This window comes from Pelodiscus sinensis, chromosome 2, assembly GCF_052426305.1.
Source record: "Pelodiscus sinensis isolate ZL-2025 chromosome 2, ASM5242630v1, whole genome shotgun sequence".
In the NCBI taxonomy this organism is placed as follows: Eukaryota; Metazoa; Chordata; order Testudines; family Trionychidae; genus Pelodiscus; species Pelodiscus sinensis.
In genome coordinates this window covers 241,357,713-241,376,253 of record NC_143053.1, presented here as the reverse complement: position 1 = coordinate 241,376,253, position 18,541 = coordinate 241,357,713, and the positions used below count along the sequence as shown (strand labels likewise).

Here is an 18,541-nt window from a genome sequence, read left to right as displayed (position 1 = left end):
TGCACATTACACACTCCAGGCGCCTTGCGCCTGAGCCTCACGCACACGGCTAGCCGTGGGGCGGGGGGAGGGGAAGGGGGAAAGGAGGGAGAAGTCTGCTACCAAGAATCTCCAATTGATGGGCACAGCAACACTGATGCACCTAAAGGTGGAGCACCCACAGGGACACTCCTTGAAGAAGAACATTTCAGTTTCCATGTTGAAACACAAAACTGATTTATGTAATGAAAGTTCCACATTTTGAACCAAGCTTCTATTGTCTCAACAGGATGTTTAATGCATAAACCTGAGGTTTTTTTTATTATTTATGCTACACTAGCTCCTAAATGACAAATAAAGGATCATTGGTCCATGGGAGTCGATGCCTGTGGGGAACTAGCTTTTTAGCCAGCTCTCGATGTATGCTGGCTTCGTGGAGCTGCCTGCACCCCTCCACCGTGCTTCCTCCCACAAAGGCAGTCGTGGGGGGGGGGAAGAGGGAGACAGGTGGGAGCTGGTGCTTGAGGGAGCTAACTTAAAAGCTGGCTCCTCCCCCGAGCACCAGCTCTGCAGAGCCGCCTGTCCACCCTCCACACTGTTGCCTCTGTATCAGATGCAGCAATGTGGGGAGGAAGTTAGGCGGGATGCCAGAGTACCCTCTGTCCCGTCTATGTGGATAGCTAATTTTTTAACTGTTTCCCCTTGCAGACTAGCTCTGCCTGCCACCCCACTCTGCTGCCTATGATACTAAGGCAGCAGCATGGGGTGGCAGGAAGCACACTGGATGGCTGCCTGCCCTGCCATCCCCCTCCCCCCACAGGAGGGAAGAGAGAGAATTTTAGTTAAGCATGTAACTGCTAAAAGTTGTTGCAGCTATAAGATAGTAAAATAACCAATATCTAACATCCGTAGAACAAATGCTTGATAAAGAATCGCCTTTGCTCAAAAGATCATGACATTCATTTTAAGATCTGAAAACAATTGAATATGCTTAACAGGATAACTACCAACGCTTTTAATTAAACCTGAAAAAAATCCAATTTAATCCATGCATAACTCCCTCTGATTGATTGAAGCCTCCATTGACTGTATTTCAGAAGAAAGTCAGAGGTCTTGAACTGTTGACAAAGAACTCTACTGCTGAATTCTAGCTTTACCACTGCTAGCCCTCTTTTGAATTAAAGGTTAAACATTTTATATAATAAACTAAAAAATACAACAGATTATTGTTACCTTTCTCAGTGTGTGACTTATCTCAACCACTACTGCAGCTAGGAGAGTAGAGAGTACACCACGGTGAACTGTTGGACAAGATGAATGCCAGTGCTGGACTGTGTATATAAATTCTCCAAGAGGCGACTGAATAGAATAAATCAACTAAAAATAAATAAAATATAGATCAATTACAGTATTTCTACTTTGGGAGCATTTTAGTGCAATTAAAAGCCTTAGTCAGGAGTTCTCAAACTTCCTGAGACACTATTAAGATGTAATCAATTTCGATGGAAGTACAATACTTGGTTCTGTAGTCCTACAGCAATGGCTTACCTAGGAAAAATATTTAATGTATTTTGGCTATCTTTTGGTGCAATTTAGCAACTCAGAATAAGGAAGAGAGTTGGCATTATGAGAGCAGTTAGGTCTCTGTGAATATATCCTTTAGGGCAGGGGTGGGGAACCTCAGGCTTGGTCAGGGACTCCACCAGCCTTGGGGAGTCCATACTGGCATGTCAGCACTCCACTGCCCCACCATGGGGCTGGAGCACACAAAATCTCCTAGACTTGGTCACCACCTTGGTTCTGGTGTGGGAGGGGAATGTAGGGAGTGTCTTTCTCATTCTCAGTCAGGGGCCACATCAGCGGGGTTTGGTGGGTTTTTTTTTTTTTTTTGGCTTCTCACCTGTGTGCGGCCCCTGACTGATTTTTCTTTGGGTCAACAGCCCCTGGCCCAAAAACAGTTCCTCACACCTGCTTTGGGCCTAGTCAAAGGGCTGAAAAGCTGAGGTAAAATCCCCCAATGTCACTAAAGGCAATGGCTTGGACCCAAGGCTATGTCTACATTTGAGATGAAAGATATTATTTCAAGCTCCTGTACGCATGCCTACACTAGCTTTTTCTCAAGATGCCAGGCTAAAAATAGCATTGTAGCTATGGTAGCATGGACAGCAGCTTAGGCAAGATGCCTGAGTATGCATCCATTCAAACGTCCTGTATATGTACTTGGTGGCTAGGCCAAGTTTCTGACCATGCTATTCTATGTTACTATTTTTAGCATACTAGCTTGAGCACAGCTAATGCAGGTGTGTCTTTGTGAACTGGGAATCCCAGCTCCCAGCTAAAAGGCAGACTTAACTTGAGAGCTAGAGAAAATGTTCTTTCTATTCTGGATTTTCTCCAAGATTTGTTGAAAGGATCCAAGAGTTCCTGGCACTGATCTACTGATATCAGCACTAGGGAGATTACACTATCCAGACCTTGCTACCTACTATATGAGAGATATTTTCTGTCCATATATTTGTTCAAGAACTCCTCCTAAACAGTAAGAGCTAGGACCACCAGATTCCATGTATAACTTCCTGTTATCATAACTTACAACACTGTAAGAGTTTGGCTATGCCAGAAAAATGGGATGTGCTTGGAATGGAATTTCTTTTCATTAAACCAGTAGTCTCCAACCTGGCTGGAGAGCACAGGGGGATATACAAAACGAAACCTGCCCCAGCTGGGGGACATGCATCCTTCCCCTAGCTATGCCACCTGAAGATGCAGTGGCCATGAAGAGGCACTGCTCACCTGGCCCCAAGCTTTTGTGGTGAGAGAAGGCTGGTGTAATTCTCTCTCCCTGGGGCAGGCTACATACTGAACCCCACAGCCCCTGAGCAATAATTTAAATGAAGCATGTACATTAAGGTAAGAACTGAAGCAAAATGCTGGGTAATTCTTCTACACATTGGACCTCCCTGGTCTGGCACCCTCAGGACCTGGCCAGTCCCGTCATTTCTGGACTCCTCGCCATGCCTCCTCCCCTCAGACCCGGCTTGGCTGCTGGCCACAGTCTGCCCCTCCCAACCCCACTACCCTGCTGGCCACACTGGGGTGCCCAGCAAGCATGCAAGGCTGCTGGCCCCACTGCCCTGCAGGCTGTAGGTCTCCCAACTTCCAACCCCGCTCCTGGAGAGGCTTCACTGCGGGCTTTCCAGCTGACTCCTCCAGACTGCCAGCCCTGCTCCTGAAATGGGGCATTCAGAACTGGACACAGAACTCCAGTAGAGGCCTAATCAGCACAAAGTAGAGCAGAGGAATTACTTCTCGTGTCTTGCTCACAATGCTCCTGGTAATACATCCCAGAATGAGGTATAGGATTTTTTCGTTGTTGTTTGCAAGTGTATTGCTGTTGACTTATATTAGTTTGTGCTATGCTACAATCCCAGATTCCTTTCCACGGTACTCCTTCCTAGGCATCATTTCCCCATTTTCTGCATGTGCAATTGACTCTTCCTTCCTAACTAGAGTACTTTGCATTTGTCCTTACTGAATTTCATTCTATTTACTTCAGACCATTTCTCCAGTTTGTGCAGATAATTTTGAATTTTAATCCCATCCTCCAAAACTCTTCCTAGGTTGCTATCATCCACAAACTTTATAAGCATACTCTCTATGCCATTATCTACACCACTGATGAAATATTGAACATAACAGGATCCAGAACTGATCTCTGAACACTGCACTCATTATGCCTTTCCAACATGACTGAACTATTGATAACCAGTCTCTAGGCATGATTTTCAAACAGTTACACATACCCCTTAGAATAGTTCCAAATAGGTTGTATTTCACTAGCTTGTTTATGAGAAGTTCATGCAAAAGCCTTAAAGTTATGATATATCACATCTACCACTTACTCCCATCTTCAAGGCTTGTTATTCTGTCAAAGAAAGTTATCATGTTGCTTTGATACAATTTGTTCTGACAAATCTATACTGTTATTATCGCTATATCTTTTTATATTTATAAATTGATTGTTTGGGTACAGAATGGCATATCATCAAATCAATTACAGGTTGGACCTCCCTGGTCTGGCATCCTCCAGACCTGACCAGTCCTGGATGAAGGATTTTTCTGAACCAGGGGAAGTCATATCTGGCTCCCCTGCTACTGGCCCTGCTGTTCTCCCGCCCCTTCCCTGTGGCGAGCTGAACAGGGACTCTCTAGTCCTGGAACATTCATGGTCCTGCAGAATCACAGATGTTGCCAGACCAGAGTCACAGGTTAGGAGTTCACCTTTATTTATCTGAGAGGACAATAAAGTATTTTTGTGCCAATACATCTAATATGTCCAATTCACATCTGAATAAAAGGAAGTCAGTGCTTAGAATTAACATTACAATCACATGATTTTATGTATGTGTATAACAGGATGACAAATACCTGAAGCCCTTCTTCCCGCCATTTTCTGAGTCTGCGTGCAACACATTCTAAAATTTTTTGGAACACAGCCTGAACAGCATGGAGAAACGTTGCAACTTCTTCATCTGTACCAATGTTTTGAGTCAAAGAAGCTTCAATAATCTCTTTGAGAACACAAAGTAATGTAGGGATACAAAAGCAGCCTCTTTCTAGAGAAAGAAATAATGTATCAGATATTTAAAAAAAATAGAGATTTTTAACTAGACTGTTCAGGGCTTAAATGCTAAGAGAATTTCCTGGTACCTCCTCCACCTTCCATGAGCATTCCAGAGGGGTAGAAAATATTCAGCAGAATTCTACTCCAGATAGCTCCAGCTGAATTTAAGTCCTGCTTTAGCTATAAGCTTAGATTGAAATTCATTTATACTACATAAATAGCTGTAATTTACTAGAGTAGCTTTATTTCATATTAGTTAATTAACATCTATTTTCACATTTCTTATTGATTCAATCACTGTTTTAATTACTGTATCAATTCTCTTAGGTAACAACTTTTATGTTTGGCAACATCATGAAGTTTTGTGTATGGTGCCAGGTGACATTTCTGCACTAGTTTTACGGTAAAAGCTAAATTGTAAAGTCAAGCAGGGATATGGGGTCCAGATACAAAGAAGTCTAATTGTTTTCAAATAAATGTGACTATGGATTTGTTCCTTCTCCCATCCTGTAAAATAGCTCTTTTGCACATTAAGAGCTGTTATTTTGCTTTCATGAAGAATTCAAAATGAATTAATAAAAATAGAATTGAATGAAGGAAACTGTAGTTGAAAGAAAGAAAGTGGGTTTTATAGTTGTTCTCAGGACTTTACAGACTGTATTTTGTTTTCTAAAAGCATTTGTAAACTTCACTCTAAATATTATAAAAAGTTGCATAAAATATTTTAAAACATACAAAGGAAAGATCAAACCAGAGACAGCAGATTAAGTCACCCTTCCTCTATTTTATGAATAGTACACAGGAATTCCTTCGTGATTGAAGAAATGTAAGAGACCTGTTAGTTTATCCAGAGTTGTATTAGGAGTATAGCCTGGTCACTTTAGTTAGTCTCATTTTCCTATATTAATTAACCAAGCACAACTTTGCTGCATTTTCAACATAGTAGAGTAATATTTATGTTTATATAGTATGTTACATGATCTGGAAACATTACACGTAGCCTGAAAAATGCACTTCTTCACTATTCAGTGGAAATGTTGATATCAAGTATTGGGGCTTAGCTTACAAGATTCTTTGGAAATTAAAATTTCCTTTAGTCCTTATTGTGGCGATAACTACTGAATACTAGATATAACAGTTGTCTCCTGGAGCCAAGAGTTAGACAACTCTAATAAAAGTTTGAGCCAGCTGTAGCAGCAGTGTAACTAAGTAAAAAATCACTGTTGCTAATAAAAAACCTGTTAACAGCAGAGAAACTCAAGAATCAGATCACAATTATTCATACTACACCTACTAGCGGAAACTACAAACAACAGCAGAAGCATATACTGGAGTTTATTCATGGGAGAAGAAGATCCAAAGCAAAGAAGATCCAAAGCTAATGTAACAGATTTATTTCTCAACTTCTCCTTAAAGCAACTAGGAGACTCCAGGAGAAAAAGTGTAACAAAATAACTGCTCCTTAACTGCAGCAGAGGGGAAGAATAAAATACCACAAAACATTGTTATTACAGTGTACCTGTTTGCATAATTGAAAGAGTGACATCTAAAAGGTGTGCTTGAAACTCTGAATCTCCAAGGCCAACCATTATAGCATCCTTACACACTGTCAGATATGCCTAGACAGGAGAAGCAAAAATCTATTAACATAGACTGCATTTAAGAGCAATATTTTAGTATTAGCTAAAAATAAAAGCAGCAAATCTAAGTGGGAATTTTTTAAACAATTGTATTTTATATTTTTCAGCCTGAAGCCACATCTCACTATGAACTTAGATCAATCTAAGAATATCAAAATAAGAATCCACATCCCTAAGTAATGCAGTTATGCCAATCTAACTCCCTGTACAAAGAGCCAAGTTCATGGAGGGCTTCTGCTGTTAAGACAGCTACTAGCTCTGACGGAGGTGGATTAACTATGCTGAATTAAGCATTTTAAATGTAGACCTGCCCTAAGTAAATACAAAGGAAAAATGTAAAACCCTTCTATTTGTCAGCTTTTTCACTTGGAGAATATCACATCTCAGAAGAGTAGTTCAGAAGAGTAACAAAGTCTCCATATATTTACTAATATTACTTAGGTATTCCCTGATGCTCTCACAAGATAAAGGTGCAATTTTGTGTTATGGAATGGATAAATTTGAGATACAGGCAGTCCCCGAGTTACGCAGATCCGACTTATGTCGGATCTGTACTTACGAACGGGACTTTTCTCGCCCCGAAGGACGCGGGCGGCAGGACCCCCCAGACGCGCCGAGGTCCCGCTGCCCGCGTCCTCTGGGGCAAGAAAAGCTGCTCCTCGTCTCCCTGGTCTGCTGGGGAGGGCTCCCCAGCAGACCAGGGAGACGCGGAGCAAAGCCACGGAGGACGCGGGTGGTGAGACCGCCCAGACACGCTGCTGTCCCGCCGCCCGGGTCCTCCGCGGCTTTGCTCCGCGTCTCCCTGGTCTGCTGGGGGGCCCCTCCACCAGACCAGGGAGACGCGGAGCAAAGCCACGGAGGACCGAGGCAGCTGCACCGCAGCATGTCTTAGTCCCGCCGCCCGCATCTCCATGGTCTGCAGGGGGGAAGGGGCGCAGCTAGTGGGCCCCCCTCTGCCCCAGCAGACCAGGCTTTTCTCGCGGACGCCTGTGGTAGAGCAGCTGGGGCGCTGCCGGTTGGTCCCGCAGCGCCGCTCCTCAGCGCTACTGGACCAACCCGGCAGCACCCCAGCTGCTCTGTCCCAGGCATCCCCAAGTCAGCCGCTGCTGAAACTGACCAGCGGTTGACTACAGGAAGCCCGAGGCACAGTTGCTCTGCCCCGGGCTTCCTGGAATCAGCCGCTGATCAGTTTCAGCAGCAGCTGACGTGGGGGCACCTGGGGTGCTGCGGGGTTGGTCCCCGCAATGCTGAGGTGCAGCGCTGCGGAGACCTACCCGGCAGCGCCCCAGCTGCTCTGTCCCAGGCGTCCAGATTCAGCTGCTGTTGAAACTGATCAGCGGCTGATTCCAGGAATCCCGGGGCAGAGAAAGTCTGCCTCGGGCTTCCTGTAGTCAGCCACTGGTCAGTTTCAGCAGCGGCTGAATCTGGATGCCAGTTCCGACTTAAGTAAAAATTCGACGTAAGTACAAACCTACAGTCCCTATCTTGTACGTAACCCGGGGACTGCCTGTACTGGAAGTCATGACTAATTGAATTCATTGGTAATTTCACGTATTTAAAACCCTTATTATGAAATAAAATGGTTATTAGTCTGTTTTGTAACTGTTGTTGTTCTTCAAGTTGTGTTGCAGATATCCATTCCACTTCAGATTTTTCCTTCTGCTGCTTAGCTGCCACAGATTCCTCAGTTTCTTCTTACTGGATGGATTCCAATATAGAGGAAAAGGAAGATGGGTCATGGAATGGACAACTCAAAGCACAGTTACAAAACAAGTTAGTAACCATTTATTCTGTGAGTGATAGCACATTCATTCCACACCATGTGATTCACCAGCACTTTGACCTGCAGGTCAGGTTGGAGTCTAAACATGAATAATGACTGAAGGACCACACATCCAAATCTGGCATCCTTTGTAGGTTGCAGCTCTGTAGATTGCTGAGTCACAGCATGAGCGCCAAATATATGTACTGAAGAACAAGTTGCAGCTCTTCATGTTCAGAATATATGTATATGGTCTAGAAAGGCTGCCTGTGATTTGTTGAATCCTATTTGGCAGTGTTACAGTAATCATGTCCTAACATAAATGGATATAGGAAGGAACCGAGGACAAAATTATTTGAGAACAAATCACATGGCTCTTCATTCTTTTTCCAGCTGCCACAAACAACTGTGAGAAGAACCTAAACAGTTTAAGCCTGCCCTAGAAAAACATTAACACCCTCCACTTCCCTCTTGTGAGCACACTGGTAAATATATTGCCTGATTGATGTAGATGTAAGAAACGCCTTTGGTAAAAAATTTTGGATGGTGGCATAGGTATATCTTGTCCTTGCAAAAAAACTATATAGAGGCTCAGACACCAAACCAGAACCCTTAACTCACCCATTCTGCTGACTGAGGTCTCTGCTATCAAAAAAGTTACTTTCAGTGAGACCTGGAGCAATGTGCAGGTAGCTAGCAGTTCAAAGGGTGGACCCATTCCATGTTCAACACCCTAGGAGGAAGAGGATTGTCTCTACTTGGAAATATTATCTGTTCAAACCCTTCAGAAACCTGAGCAACTTGGAATTGGAGATTGGAAAGCCAAGACAGCTGCTAGGTGATCCACAGTAGAACAAATGGCAAAGCCTTACTGTTATATTTATAAAAAAATAGTCTAATACATGTTCATAGCAGCTCAGACTGTTGAAATGCCTTTCTGTTGGGATCAAACAGAGAACCCCTTCCACTTTATCAGGAAAATATACCTAGCAGAAGATTTTGTATTAAGAGGACATTTTGTACCTCCTTGAACATATTTGTAGAGTACTGCAAACCCACAGATATCTGTAGCTCATTTTTGCACATACAGATGTGGATGCAGATACAAATTTTGTATCTGTGCAGGGCTCTACATATTTCCTCTTGAGATGTTAACTATGGACTATCCAGGCTGTGAAGTGAAGGCCTCTATGTTGTCACAACTTAAGCACATTACTAAAAGACACAGAATTGGTCAGAGACCTCTTTTTAACACAACTAACATTCATTCCTGGGGGGAAGAGGAGGTTACTGACCTCAATAGTAACTGATGTTCTTCAAGATGAGGGTCCCCGTGGGTGCTCCACATTAGGTTGGTGTGCTGCCGGCGGGTCTCAGTGGAGCTTTGATAGCAATGCCCTGGGGCCGCGCATGCGCGCACCAGCAGCTGCATGCTGATAGGCTGCAGGCATCGCGCATGAATGAGTTCCCCCTTCCTACTCCTCAGTTCCTTCTCTACCCTAGAATGATGCCTTGATGAGGCTAGGATCCCACAGTAGAGGGGAGGAAAGGAGGACACTCATCTTGAAGAACGTCAGTTACTATCGAGGTGAGTAACCTCCTCTTCTTCTTCAAGAGATTTCCCAAGGGGTGCTCCACATTAGGTAACTACAAAGCTAAGGACTTTGGATCTGGCAGAAAAGCAGTGGAAAGAACCGCCTTAGCTAGTTTCAGGTTGGAAAGAAGTTCCCACATAAGTGTGTAGTGCTTTCCCGATGTGTGGTTGGAGGACCCACGCAGCAGCTGTGCAGATGTCTCTTATGGGTACTTTGCAGAGGAATGCTCTTGAGGTAGTTATGGTTCTGGTTGAGTGTGCCCTTATGTCGTCTGGAGGTAGCATGTCTGACTGTGCATTAGGGAAGTAATAGTGTAGTCGATTAACTGATAAGCAAAAGTTTATAGGTTAATGCTATAGAGTACATGCATTTCCTCCCCGCCCCCTCTCCCCAGTAAATTTTTTAGCAGGCTGGGCCAGCAACCTGGCTCAGTCCTGGCTTGCAATGGGTCCGGGACCTACTCCTGCTGCAGCTCTGCACTTAAAGTGTATTAGGAACTAAGCTGGCACCCAGCTCAGTTCCAGGATCTCAGACCTCTCCCTCCCCAGACAGGGGCTGCTGCCACCCAACACTGCTGCATCTAGATCAGAGGCAGCAGCATGGGGCAACAGGCAGCTGGTCTGCAAGGGGAGCTGGTTTTTAAACTGGATCCCCTTGTAGGCGAGTTCCTGCCTGGCACCCCACACTGATGCCTCTGACACAGAGGCAGCAGCACAGAGTGGCAGGGGGCTCCTCAGAAGTAGAGCTGGAGCGCGCTGGCTGCTGTCTCCACCTCTGGGTACTACAGAATAGTTGACTAACCAATAAGAATTCATGAGGTGACTTGACAATTCGATTAACCAATATTTAACATCCCTACTGTGCATAAGAAAGCTTGATGCAATCCGAGATCCAGTGGGAGAGTCTCTGTGATGAGACGTCCTGGCCCTTATTGTGGTTTGCTATTGATACAAATAGTCTGGGAGACACCCAGAAAGGTTTAGTTGGCTGCAGGTAAAAAGAGAACATTCTGCGCAGGTCCTGAGTGTGCATTTTCATCTTGAAACAGTTGGCATGTGATTTGGGGAAGATGGGAAAGTGTATTGTCCAACTGAGGTGGAAGAATGGGTGTACCTTGGGGAGGAATATGAGATGGGTACGTAAAGTGACTTTATCTTTAAAAAAGGTGGTGTATGGGTTGCGATTCGAAAAGGTGGTGTATGGGTTACCATTCGGGCTGCGATCTCTCCTACCCGTCTCACCGAGGTAATGGCTACAAGAATAACAGTTTTCATGGATAAGTGTAATAATAAGGTGGTGGCCATTGGTTCAAAAGGCGACCAAGTTAGAGCATTCAATACTAAATGCAGGTCCCACGGTTGTATTGGTGGATTGGTATCTGCTGAGTGCATCTGCCATTGTATTCAGGGTGCCTGGAAGGTGCACTGCAATTATAATTATGTTGCATTTCCAAAGTGCTATGGCCTCTGTGCAAAGTGCTTGAGACGAGTGCTTGACGATTTATGCTCGAGACGAGTGCCTGATGATTTATGTAAAACATTGCTGCGACATTGTTTATGTAGTCTGACATGGCTGTTGGCAATGAAGGGGAGGAATTTGATGTACGCATTCCCGACTGCACGCAGTTCCAGGACGTTTATGTGCAAGTTCTTATCACTGTCACAGGCCCTGGTAGGTGTGATGCCATAAGTGAGCGCCCCATCCTATACGAGATGCATCTGTTGTCATGAAGATGGATGGCTTTAGTAGGTGGAAGGGGACTCCAGAGCAAAGGTTCCATGGGCTTAGCCACCAGTGTAAGGATTCCTTTACTATCCTTGGAAGGAGTTGGAATTTAGATAGTGGATGGACATTGGGTTGGTAAACCTGTCCCAACCAGCTCTGTAATCCTCTCCCATGCAGTCATGCATTGCTGACTAAGTTGCATGCTGCCACGTGCCCCAACAACCATAGGCATTTGAGTGCTGTTGTGCGGGGGCTGGACTATAAGGTATTTATCGAGGCCACAATTTTTTGGAAGTGGTCTGTAGGTAGGGATGCGGGGACCACTGTCAAGTCGAGGCATGCTCCTATAAACTCTCTCTTTTGTGTAGGAGACCGCTCCAATTTGGTTTTGTTCACCTGAAGCCCACAGTGTCGGAATAGGTGTCTTGAGACTGACAGAGAACAGTAGGAATTGTTTTGTGAGCACAACTTGGAAGCAATCATCCAGGTAAGGAAATATGAAAACTATATTTCTCAGATACGCTGTGACAACCACCAGAACCTTTGAAAAGGCCCTTGGGGCTGTAGAGACTCCAAATAGAAGAACCTTGTATTGATAGTGTTGAGAGTCTATAACGAATTGAAGAAAACATCTGTAAGCAGAGTGGATGGCAATGTGAAAGTATTCATCTCGCAAGTCGAGGGACGAGATCCAATCATTCTATTCCAACACAGGTAATATAATAGAAAGCGTTACCATCTTTAATTATTGTTTCTGAAAGAATTTATTGAGGGCTCGAAAGTCTCTAACCTTTTTTCTGTCAAGAAGTAATGGGAGTAGAACCCCTTGCCTCTAAATTGTGTGGGGACTGGTTTGATCACCCCTACGTGTAAAAGATGCTCTACCTCTTGTTGAGGAAGGATCTTTTGAGAGTGGTCTCTGAAAAGGAACAGTGAAGTGGGGTGGGAAGAGGGTATGGACACAAAGGGAATAAGGTAGCCTTTTTCAATTATCTGCAGGACCCATCTGTCAGAGGTTATACATTGCCAGTTGTTAAAGAAGGGTAACAATCAGTGATGGAACAGGTTTGCTTGAGTTGATGGTGTTGAAATAGATGAGAGGCTCTCCAGCCCCTCGACCTGGTGATCAAATTTGCATGTTGGACTGCTGCAACTGTTGAGAATTGGTAGAGGAAGGGTGGCACTGTTGGTTTCTGCCCCTGCCCCATCCTCTTGGTGTTAGTCTTGTCTATTGTAATGTTGTGCATATAAAGGGTATTGAGGCCTCGGGTGAGGCTGATACCTATATTGCCTTCTTCTAGTGCTTGGTTGTGGATCCTCAAAGACTGAAGCATTACTTTGGAATCTTTCATGGAGTAGAGAATTTCATTGGTGTTAGTTGCAAACAACTTCTGACTGTCGAAAGACAGATCTTCCACTGTAGATTGAATTTCTCTGGGGAATGGAGTGGAACTAACCCATGACACCCTTCTCATTACTACTGCTGTTGCTGTAGAACGTGCAGCCATATCAGCAGCATCTAACATGGGTTGTAATGCTGTTCTAGCAATCGTGTGACCCTCTGACACCAGTACTGCTGTCTCTTAGCCTCGGGAATATCTGCGACCAAATCATGCATTTTGGAGTAATTTCTATAGTCATATTTGCTCAATAAAGCTGCATAGTTTGAAATGCAAAATTGTAAAGCAGAAGACATATATATCTTACGCCCAAATCCGCGAAGCCTATTGCTACTGCGGTCTGATGGAGTGGACCAGTATTGTTGCTGCTTGGATTTTTGTTGTGCAGCATCCACTACGAGGAAATTAGATACTGAGTGAGTAAAAAAAACTCAGAACCATTGGTTTGGACATAATATTTCTTATCTGTTCTCTTAGCCTTAAAAGAGATTGATGCATCTTTGCCGGTTCCATTATTGCTGGATTAATTGGCAATGCTATTTTTGACGGTGTTACTGAGCGCAATACATCACTTAGCTCATACTGATTTTCCATAACCTCCTGAAGAGGAATGTTTAATTCAGCGGGTAGACGTTTAAGGTGGTCTTAGAAATGTGCAGCATCATCTAGGTAGCTGGAGGTGGGGCCACTGTAGGGGAGGGTCATTTTGGTCAGGCGAAGTTGCTGCCTGCTGTGTGGGTGGGTCCCCTTCTTGTATTTGTTTAGAGGGGGGATACTGCACTGTCGTTTCTGGCCATGCTGGTGTTTCTGATAATATTGTCATTTGTCTCGGTATTGCCAATAAGGGTATGGCTCAGGTGGGGTTACCCACAAATAGCCATAATATGAACGCATATTCCCAAATCTGGAAGAATAAATAGTCTGGTCTGTGTAAGTAGAATTCTCTGGGGAAAAGCCCCTAGAGAAATCATTGTTAGATTAGGATGAAAATCTTTCCTGAGAGAGTGATCTCTGTGATGTCAACATAGCGGGAGAGTGCTCAGGGTCTAAAAATTGTGAGTTAAAAGTCAATGAGATTATAAGTCCCTGTGTTGGGTATAGTGCCCAACTGGTGTTGTCAGTGCCATAATGGGAGGCACAAAGGCTATTTGAGTCATTGAATCATGCCTCGGTACCGAGGAAACTGGCACTACATCAGGCGCCTCTGTGGTGGGAGCTGAGGTGCCTGTTCACATGGTCGGTGCCATGCTCTCATTCTGTGTCAGCAAGACTGTATCAATGCCATATGGTGCTGCAGCTAATGAGGCAGGCAACTTAAAGCCTGATGCCCCAGAGCACGATTTAGTGCATGTCCGCTGTTTTACTGCGCTGTGGGCTCTGGAGACGCCCATAGCGTCATATGTGCCCCTGGCATCAGCTGTGAGAGAGATGGCCATTTCAGTGCTGTAGCTCCTTGAGGTGCTAAGGCTCACTTTTTGGTTCTGTACTGTTTATGTTCCCCTGGCTGTTGACATGGGTCAGAAGCTGGTCTAAGAGAGTTTTCCAGTAAAAATAGTTGAGGCAGAGGTCTCTGTCTATCTGTGCCCACAATTTTAACTTTGCACAGTGAGGGCATTTTTGAGAGTTATGCTGCACTCCAAGGCAGCGGACGCATTGTGAATGGTCATCCAATATCAGAATACACAAGGTGTAGTGCTTAAACCCCAGTCAGCCAGACATGTCCGTGAAAGCAGTTAAGAACTGCAGAAAGGGATTTTTTTAAAAAACTAATTAACTACCAAATTAACTGCTACAATAAATTTATCTGGTTTTCAAAGAGATATAATTACGAAGATCCGAAGAAATTAGGGACACTGCTGAGTCTGTCTGTAGCTGGAGGCGGCAGAAGAGGAACTGAAGAGCGGAGGGTGGGAAGGGCCTTGCGTATGCTTGATGCCTGCAGCCTATCAGTGCGTGGCTGCCCATGCCCATGTGCACGGCCCCTGAGACACTGCTATCAAATCTCTGATCTGAGGCTCAGCAGCAGCAAACCAACATAATGAGGAGCACCCACGAGGACATCTTTATTTTTATGTAACTGCTAGGGCTGTCAAGCGATTAAAAAAGTTAATTGTGATTAATCGTGTGGCTGCCCCTTTGAAATGCTGCAGTGGCATTTCACAGGGGCACAGCTAAGGAAGCCCGGGATCAGCTAGAGTCCTCAGCTGACCCCAGGCTCAGTGCAGCTGCACCTTTGAAACGCAGCAGCGGCATTTCAAAGGGCAGCACCGCAGGAGCCTGGGATCAGCTGGAGTCCCCAGCTGACCCCGACTCCTTTCAGCCCTGCCACTTGGAAAGGCCACAACAGCATTTCCAAGGAGTAGCACTGCGGGAGCCTGGAGTCAGCTAGAGTCTCCAGCTGACCCCAGCTCCGTGCAGCACTGCCCCTTGGAAGTACCATGGCGGCGTTTCCAAGGGGCAGTGCAAGGTAGAGCCTGGGGTCAGCTGAAATCTCCTGATTAGCTGAGAAACTTCAATGTGCTGCTCTAGAACATCATCCTCTCATTCACGGATTAGACTAGAAGGTAGAACATGACTTTCTGTCCAAGCACCTGTCTCCTTCAAGTGTGACAGGTAAACTTTTCCTTCAGAAAAAAAACTGCAAGAAAACGATTGACAATAAAAACAGAGCTCAATAATTGTCTCCCACCACCCATGAATACCTTCTTAAATAACAATACCTTGTGCTAAAGATGAATACTTAATCTGCAGTAGAGAGTGAAGGCTCTTATGGCAGTTGCTTGATTGAAGCTATGAGACCCCTTTGAAGCGCTGCGGCAGCCCTCCAAAAGGGGCAGGGCATTAGGAGCCTGGGATCAGCTGGGGATTCCAGCTGATCCCCGGCTCCATGTTGCAAAGCCCGTGAAGTGCCAGAGTGGCAATTCAAAGAGGCAGAGCAGCATTAACGCCTGCGATTAACGTGTTAAAAGGATTAACACATTAATCATGTCCTGCATTAATTGGAGGCATTAATGCAGGTCAATTGACAGCCCTAGTTATTGCTCATGTGCAGAATTGATGTGCCAAGCAAAATTATTTTTCACAGAAATTCTATTTCTACTGGAAAGTTGCTACAGTTAGGCCTTTTGTTCATCAGGGGGCACTGTGGTGCTGGAAGAGAACAGCTACTCTGGAGCTAGCCTTAGTTGCTGATAGGGAAGTGAAAAAAGTGACCTGCTGGTGACATCAGGTCAGCAGATAAGTGATATGGGAGAACAGATAGTGTAGGGTAAATGGGCCTTGTTATGGGTGGTGGGGACAGATAGGGGGCAGCTGCCCCAGGACACAATGATTGAAAAGGGTTCAGGGGCTTCCAGCCACTGCCACCTCTACATCAGCAACAACTGGAGCTTTGGGACCTTTACATTGCTGTCGGAACTCTTGAGTAGCATGTGCCAGGCAGTTTTGAAAGACTGACTGAGGGGAAGTTAGCTTTCAGCCCTACCCTCCTGCCTGAGCCCCCACCGCTTCCAAGGACATAAAGCCACACCCACACTTCGCCCAGCATCTAGTAAAGGTTGTCAGCCTCCCTGCTAGTGGGATGCATTTCTTGTACCTAAACATAAACGTCATATACATAAAGCATTTAAAAACAAATACTACCTACTGTTCATTAAATCTGAAGTAAAAAGGGTTCTCTAACCTGGCTGATTAGCTGAGAAACTTCAATGTGCTGCTCTAGAACATCATCCTCTCGTTCATGGATTAGAATAGAAGGTAGAACATGACTTTCTATCCAAGCACCTGTTTCCTTCAAGTGTGACAGGTAAACTTTTCCTTCAGAAGAAAACTGTGCAAGAAAATTATTGACAATATGACAGGTAAACTTTTCCTTCAGAAGAAAACTGAGCAAGAAAATTATTGACAATAAAAACAGAGCTCAATAATTGTCCTCCTCCACCCATGAATACCTTCTTTAATAACAATACCTTGTGCTGAAGATGAATACTTAATCTGCAGTAGAGAGTGAAGGCTCTTATGGCAGTTGCTTGATTGAAGCTATGAGACCCTGCATCAGTCCCTTTCATAATTGAGACAAGAATCTCCTGCAATGTTATAATTTATAATTATATTTAAAAACAAGTCCTGTTCTGCACTATGCTTTTGTCTACTTTCTGAAATTCAAATACATTTTCAATAAAGCCAAGATTTTCAGAAAGTGAGTGGGTCTGATCACTTCATTTTTTGAGTGCCCAACTTTACAGTAAGGAAGTTGATCTTCAAAAAATGCTCTGCACCTATCCTCTGGAAGTCAGGCTCCTTTAAGAGGTCTCATATTGGGTAAGTTTGAGGCACCTAAGAAAAATCACTAGACAATTTTGGAAATCTTGGAGTAAGTCTTGTACGCTTTTAATTCATTCCTGTTCATAAACTAAACTGCTAGTTATTCACAAAATCCAGAGGCATGTGAGTTTTAAATTACAATAGTTGCATTTGATACAGATTAAGAGGTACAGTTAACCCAGTCCACAAATAGTCCACACAATCATATTTTGTGGCCAGTGTATCTCTCTTCTTGGAAGGCAAATACTTAAAGAGTAATTGTATTTAGAGTTTCTGGTAGTCTCTTCTATTGTTACCCTTAGTTATACACCTGTAAGGGTGTGCTCTTGTGCTGCAACACAATGTCTGGAAGGAGACACTGACACCTAACAAGACATCTAATCACTCTTTAAAAGATCTCCAGGTAGCTGTCTTGTCACAAACCAATTCTACAAGACAAATACATGGAGAGGCGTTGGAATTACAATTCATCCTCACTGATGACCTCCTCAGTGGAGATAATGATAGCTGGGACATTATCAACCTAACATTCAATGAAGGTGTCAAAAGCTCTTTGTCTGTGTAGATTCTTGCGTTAGTACCCTTCTTATCTAATTGCAATCCTATGATCCAGATCTGCTTCTCTTAACTATTCAATCTTTAGGTTACCAGTTCTGACTACTTGTTTTTTCCTTTGATATTTTCATACCCTCTGCTCCATGTTTCCTGCCCCCTTTCTTTTTTTCCCTTCTCCCATAATTATTTTGGGTCTGCACATCCTAAATTCAAAACTCTGGTCATCTGAAGAAGTGGGCTGTGCCCACGAAAGCTCATGATACCATCCACATGTTTTGTTAGTCTATAAGTGCTACCAGACCATTTCTTGTTTTTTAAGTTTATCCTGTCCAGACTAACTCGGCTACCCCGTGAAGTTTGGAATGAGATTGTTAGTCATAAGTGTTATAGCATCAAATATGCAAAAGACATTTTGATTAAATTCAGGCAGTACACACTCAAAGTACACAATAGCTAGCTTTTTGATCACTCTTTTCATCAAATTATTTAATCGGCTCATAAGATTATCATGATTGCAATGGCAGAAGAGCCAAAGGAAGGTGCAATGATGAATCGTACTGAGATTTTTGAAGAAAAATGTCAAATCTAAATTTCAGTGGTGGTGCTATGCAACATTAAATATTGTAATACCCAGGGCTCGACAAATACACTGGCCCGGCGGGCTGTTGTGACGGGCTGGCCTAAGCCCGCACTACAGGCAGCGCGCAGCACAGAGCCACCGGGAAGGGGGAAGTGCGGCAATTCTCAGTGCCGGGCTGCCTGCGTGCAGCTCCAGTGAGAGGACGTGGGGAGCGAGCCAGAGGGCGGGACTCCGGCAGATGCCAGGATGCTGGCATGACGTGGCGTCCTGACATCACGGCCGGTGACCGCTGGATTCAAAAAGGCTCTGGCAACCCCGCAAAGTGGAAGGCAGAAGCCAGGTTGGGGAGGGAAAGGGA

The 18,541-nt window shown here is 44.4% G+C and overlaps 1 protein-coding gene across 1 annotated transcript in view; it reads right to left on the bottom strand.

Moving 5' to 3' along the window:
• The window catches only part of NCAPG2 (non-SMC condensin II complex subunit G2), a 111,374-nt gene that overhangs the window by 26,930 nt on the left and 65,903 nt on the right, over positions 1 to 18,541 (bottom strand). The window contains exons 20-24 of the mRNA XM_075922741.2: positions 16,694 to 16,810; positions 16,408 to 16,554; positions 6,123 to 6,222; positions 4,408 to 4,595; positions 1,213 to 1,356 (exon numbers count right to left, since the gene is read on the bottom strand). Coding sequence (XP_075778856.1) covers positions 1,213 to 1,356; positions 4,408 to 4,595; positions 6,123 to 6,222; positions 16,408 to 16,554; positions 16,694 to 16,810 — 696 coding nt within the window. The remainder of the gene's footprint in view (positions 1 to 1,212; positions 1,357 to 4,407; positions 4,596 to 6,122; positions 6,223 to 16,407; positions 16,555 to 16,693; positions 16,811 to 18,541) is intronic.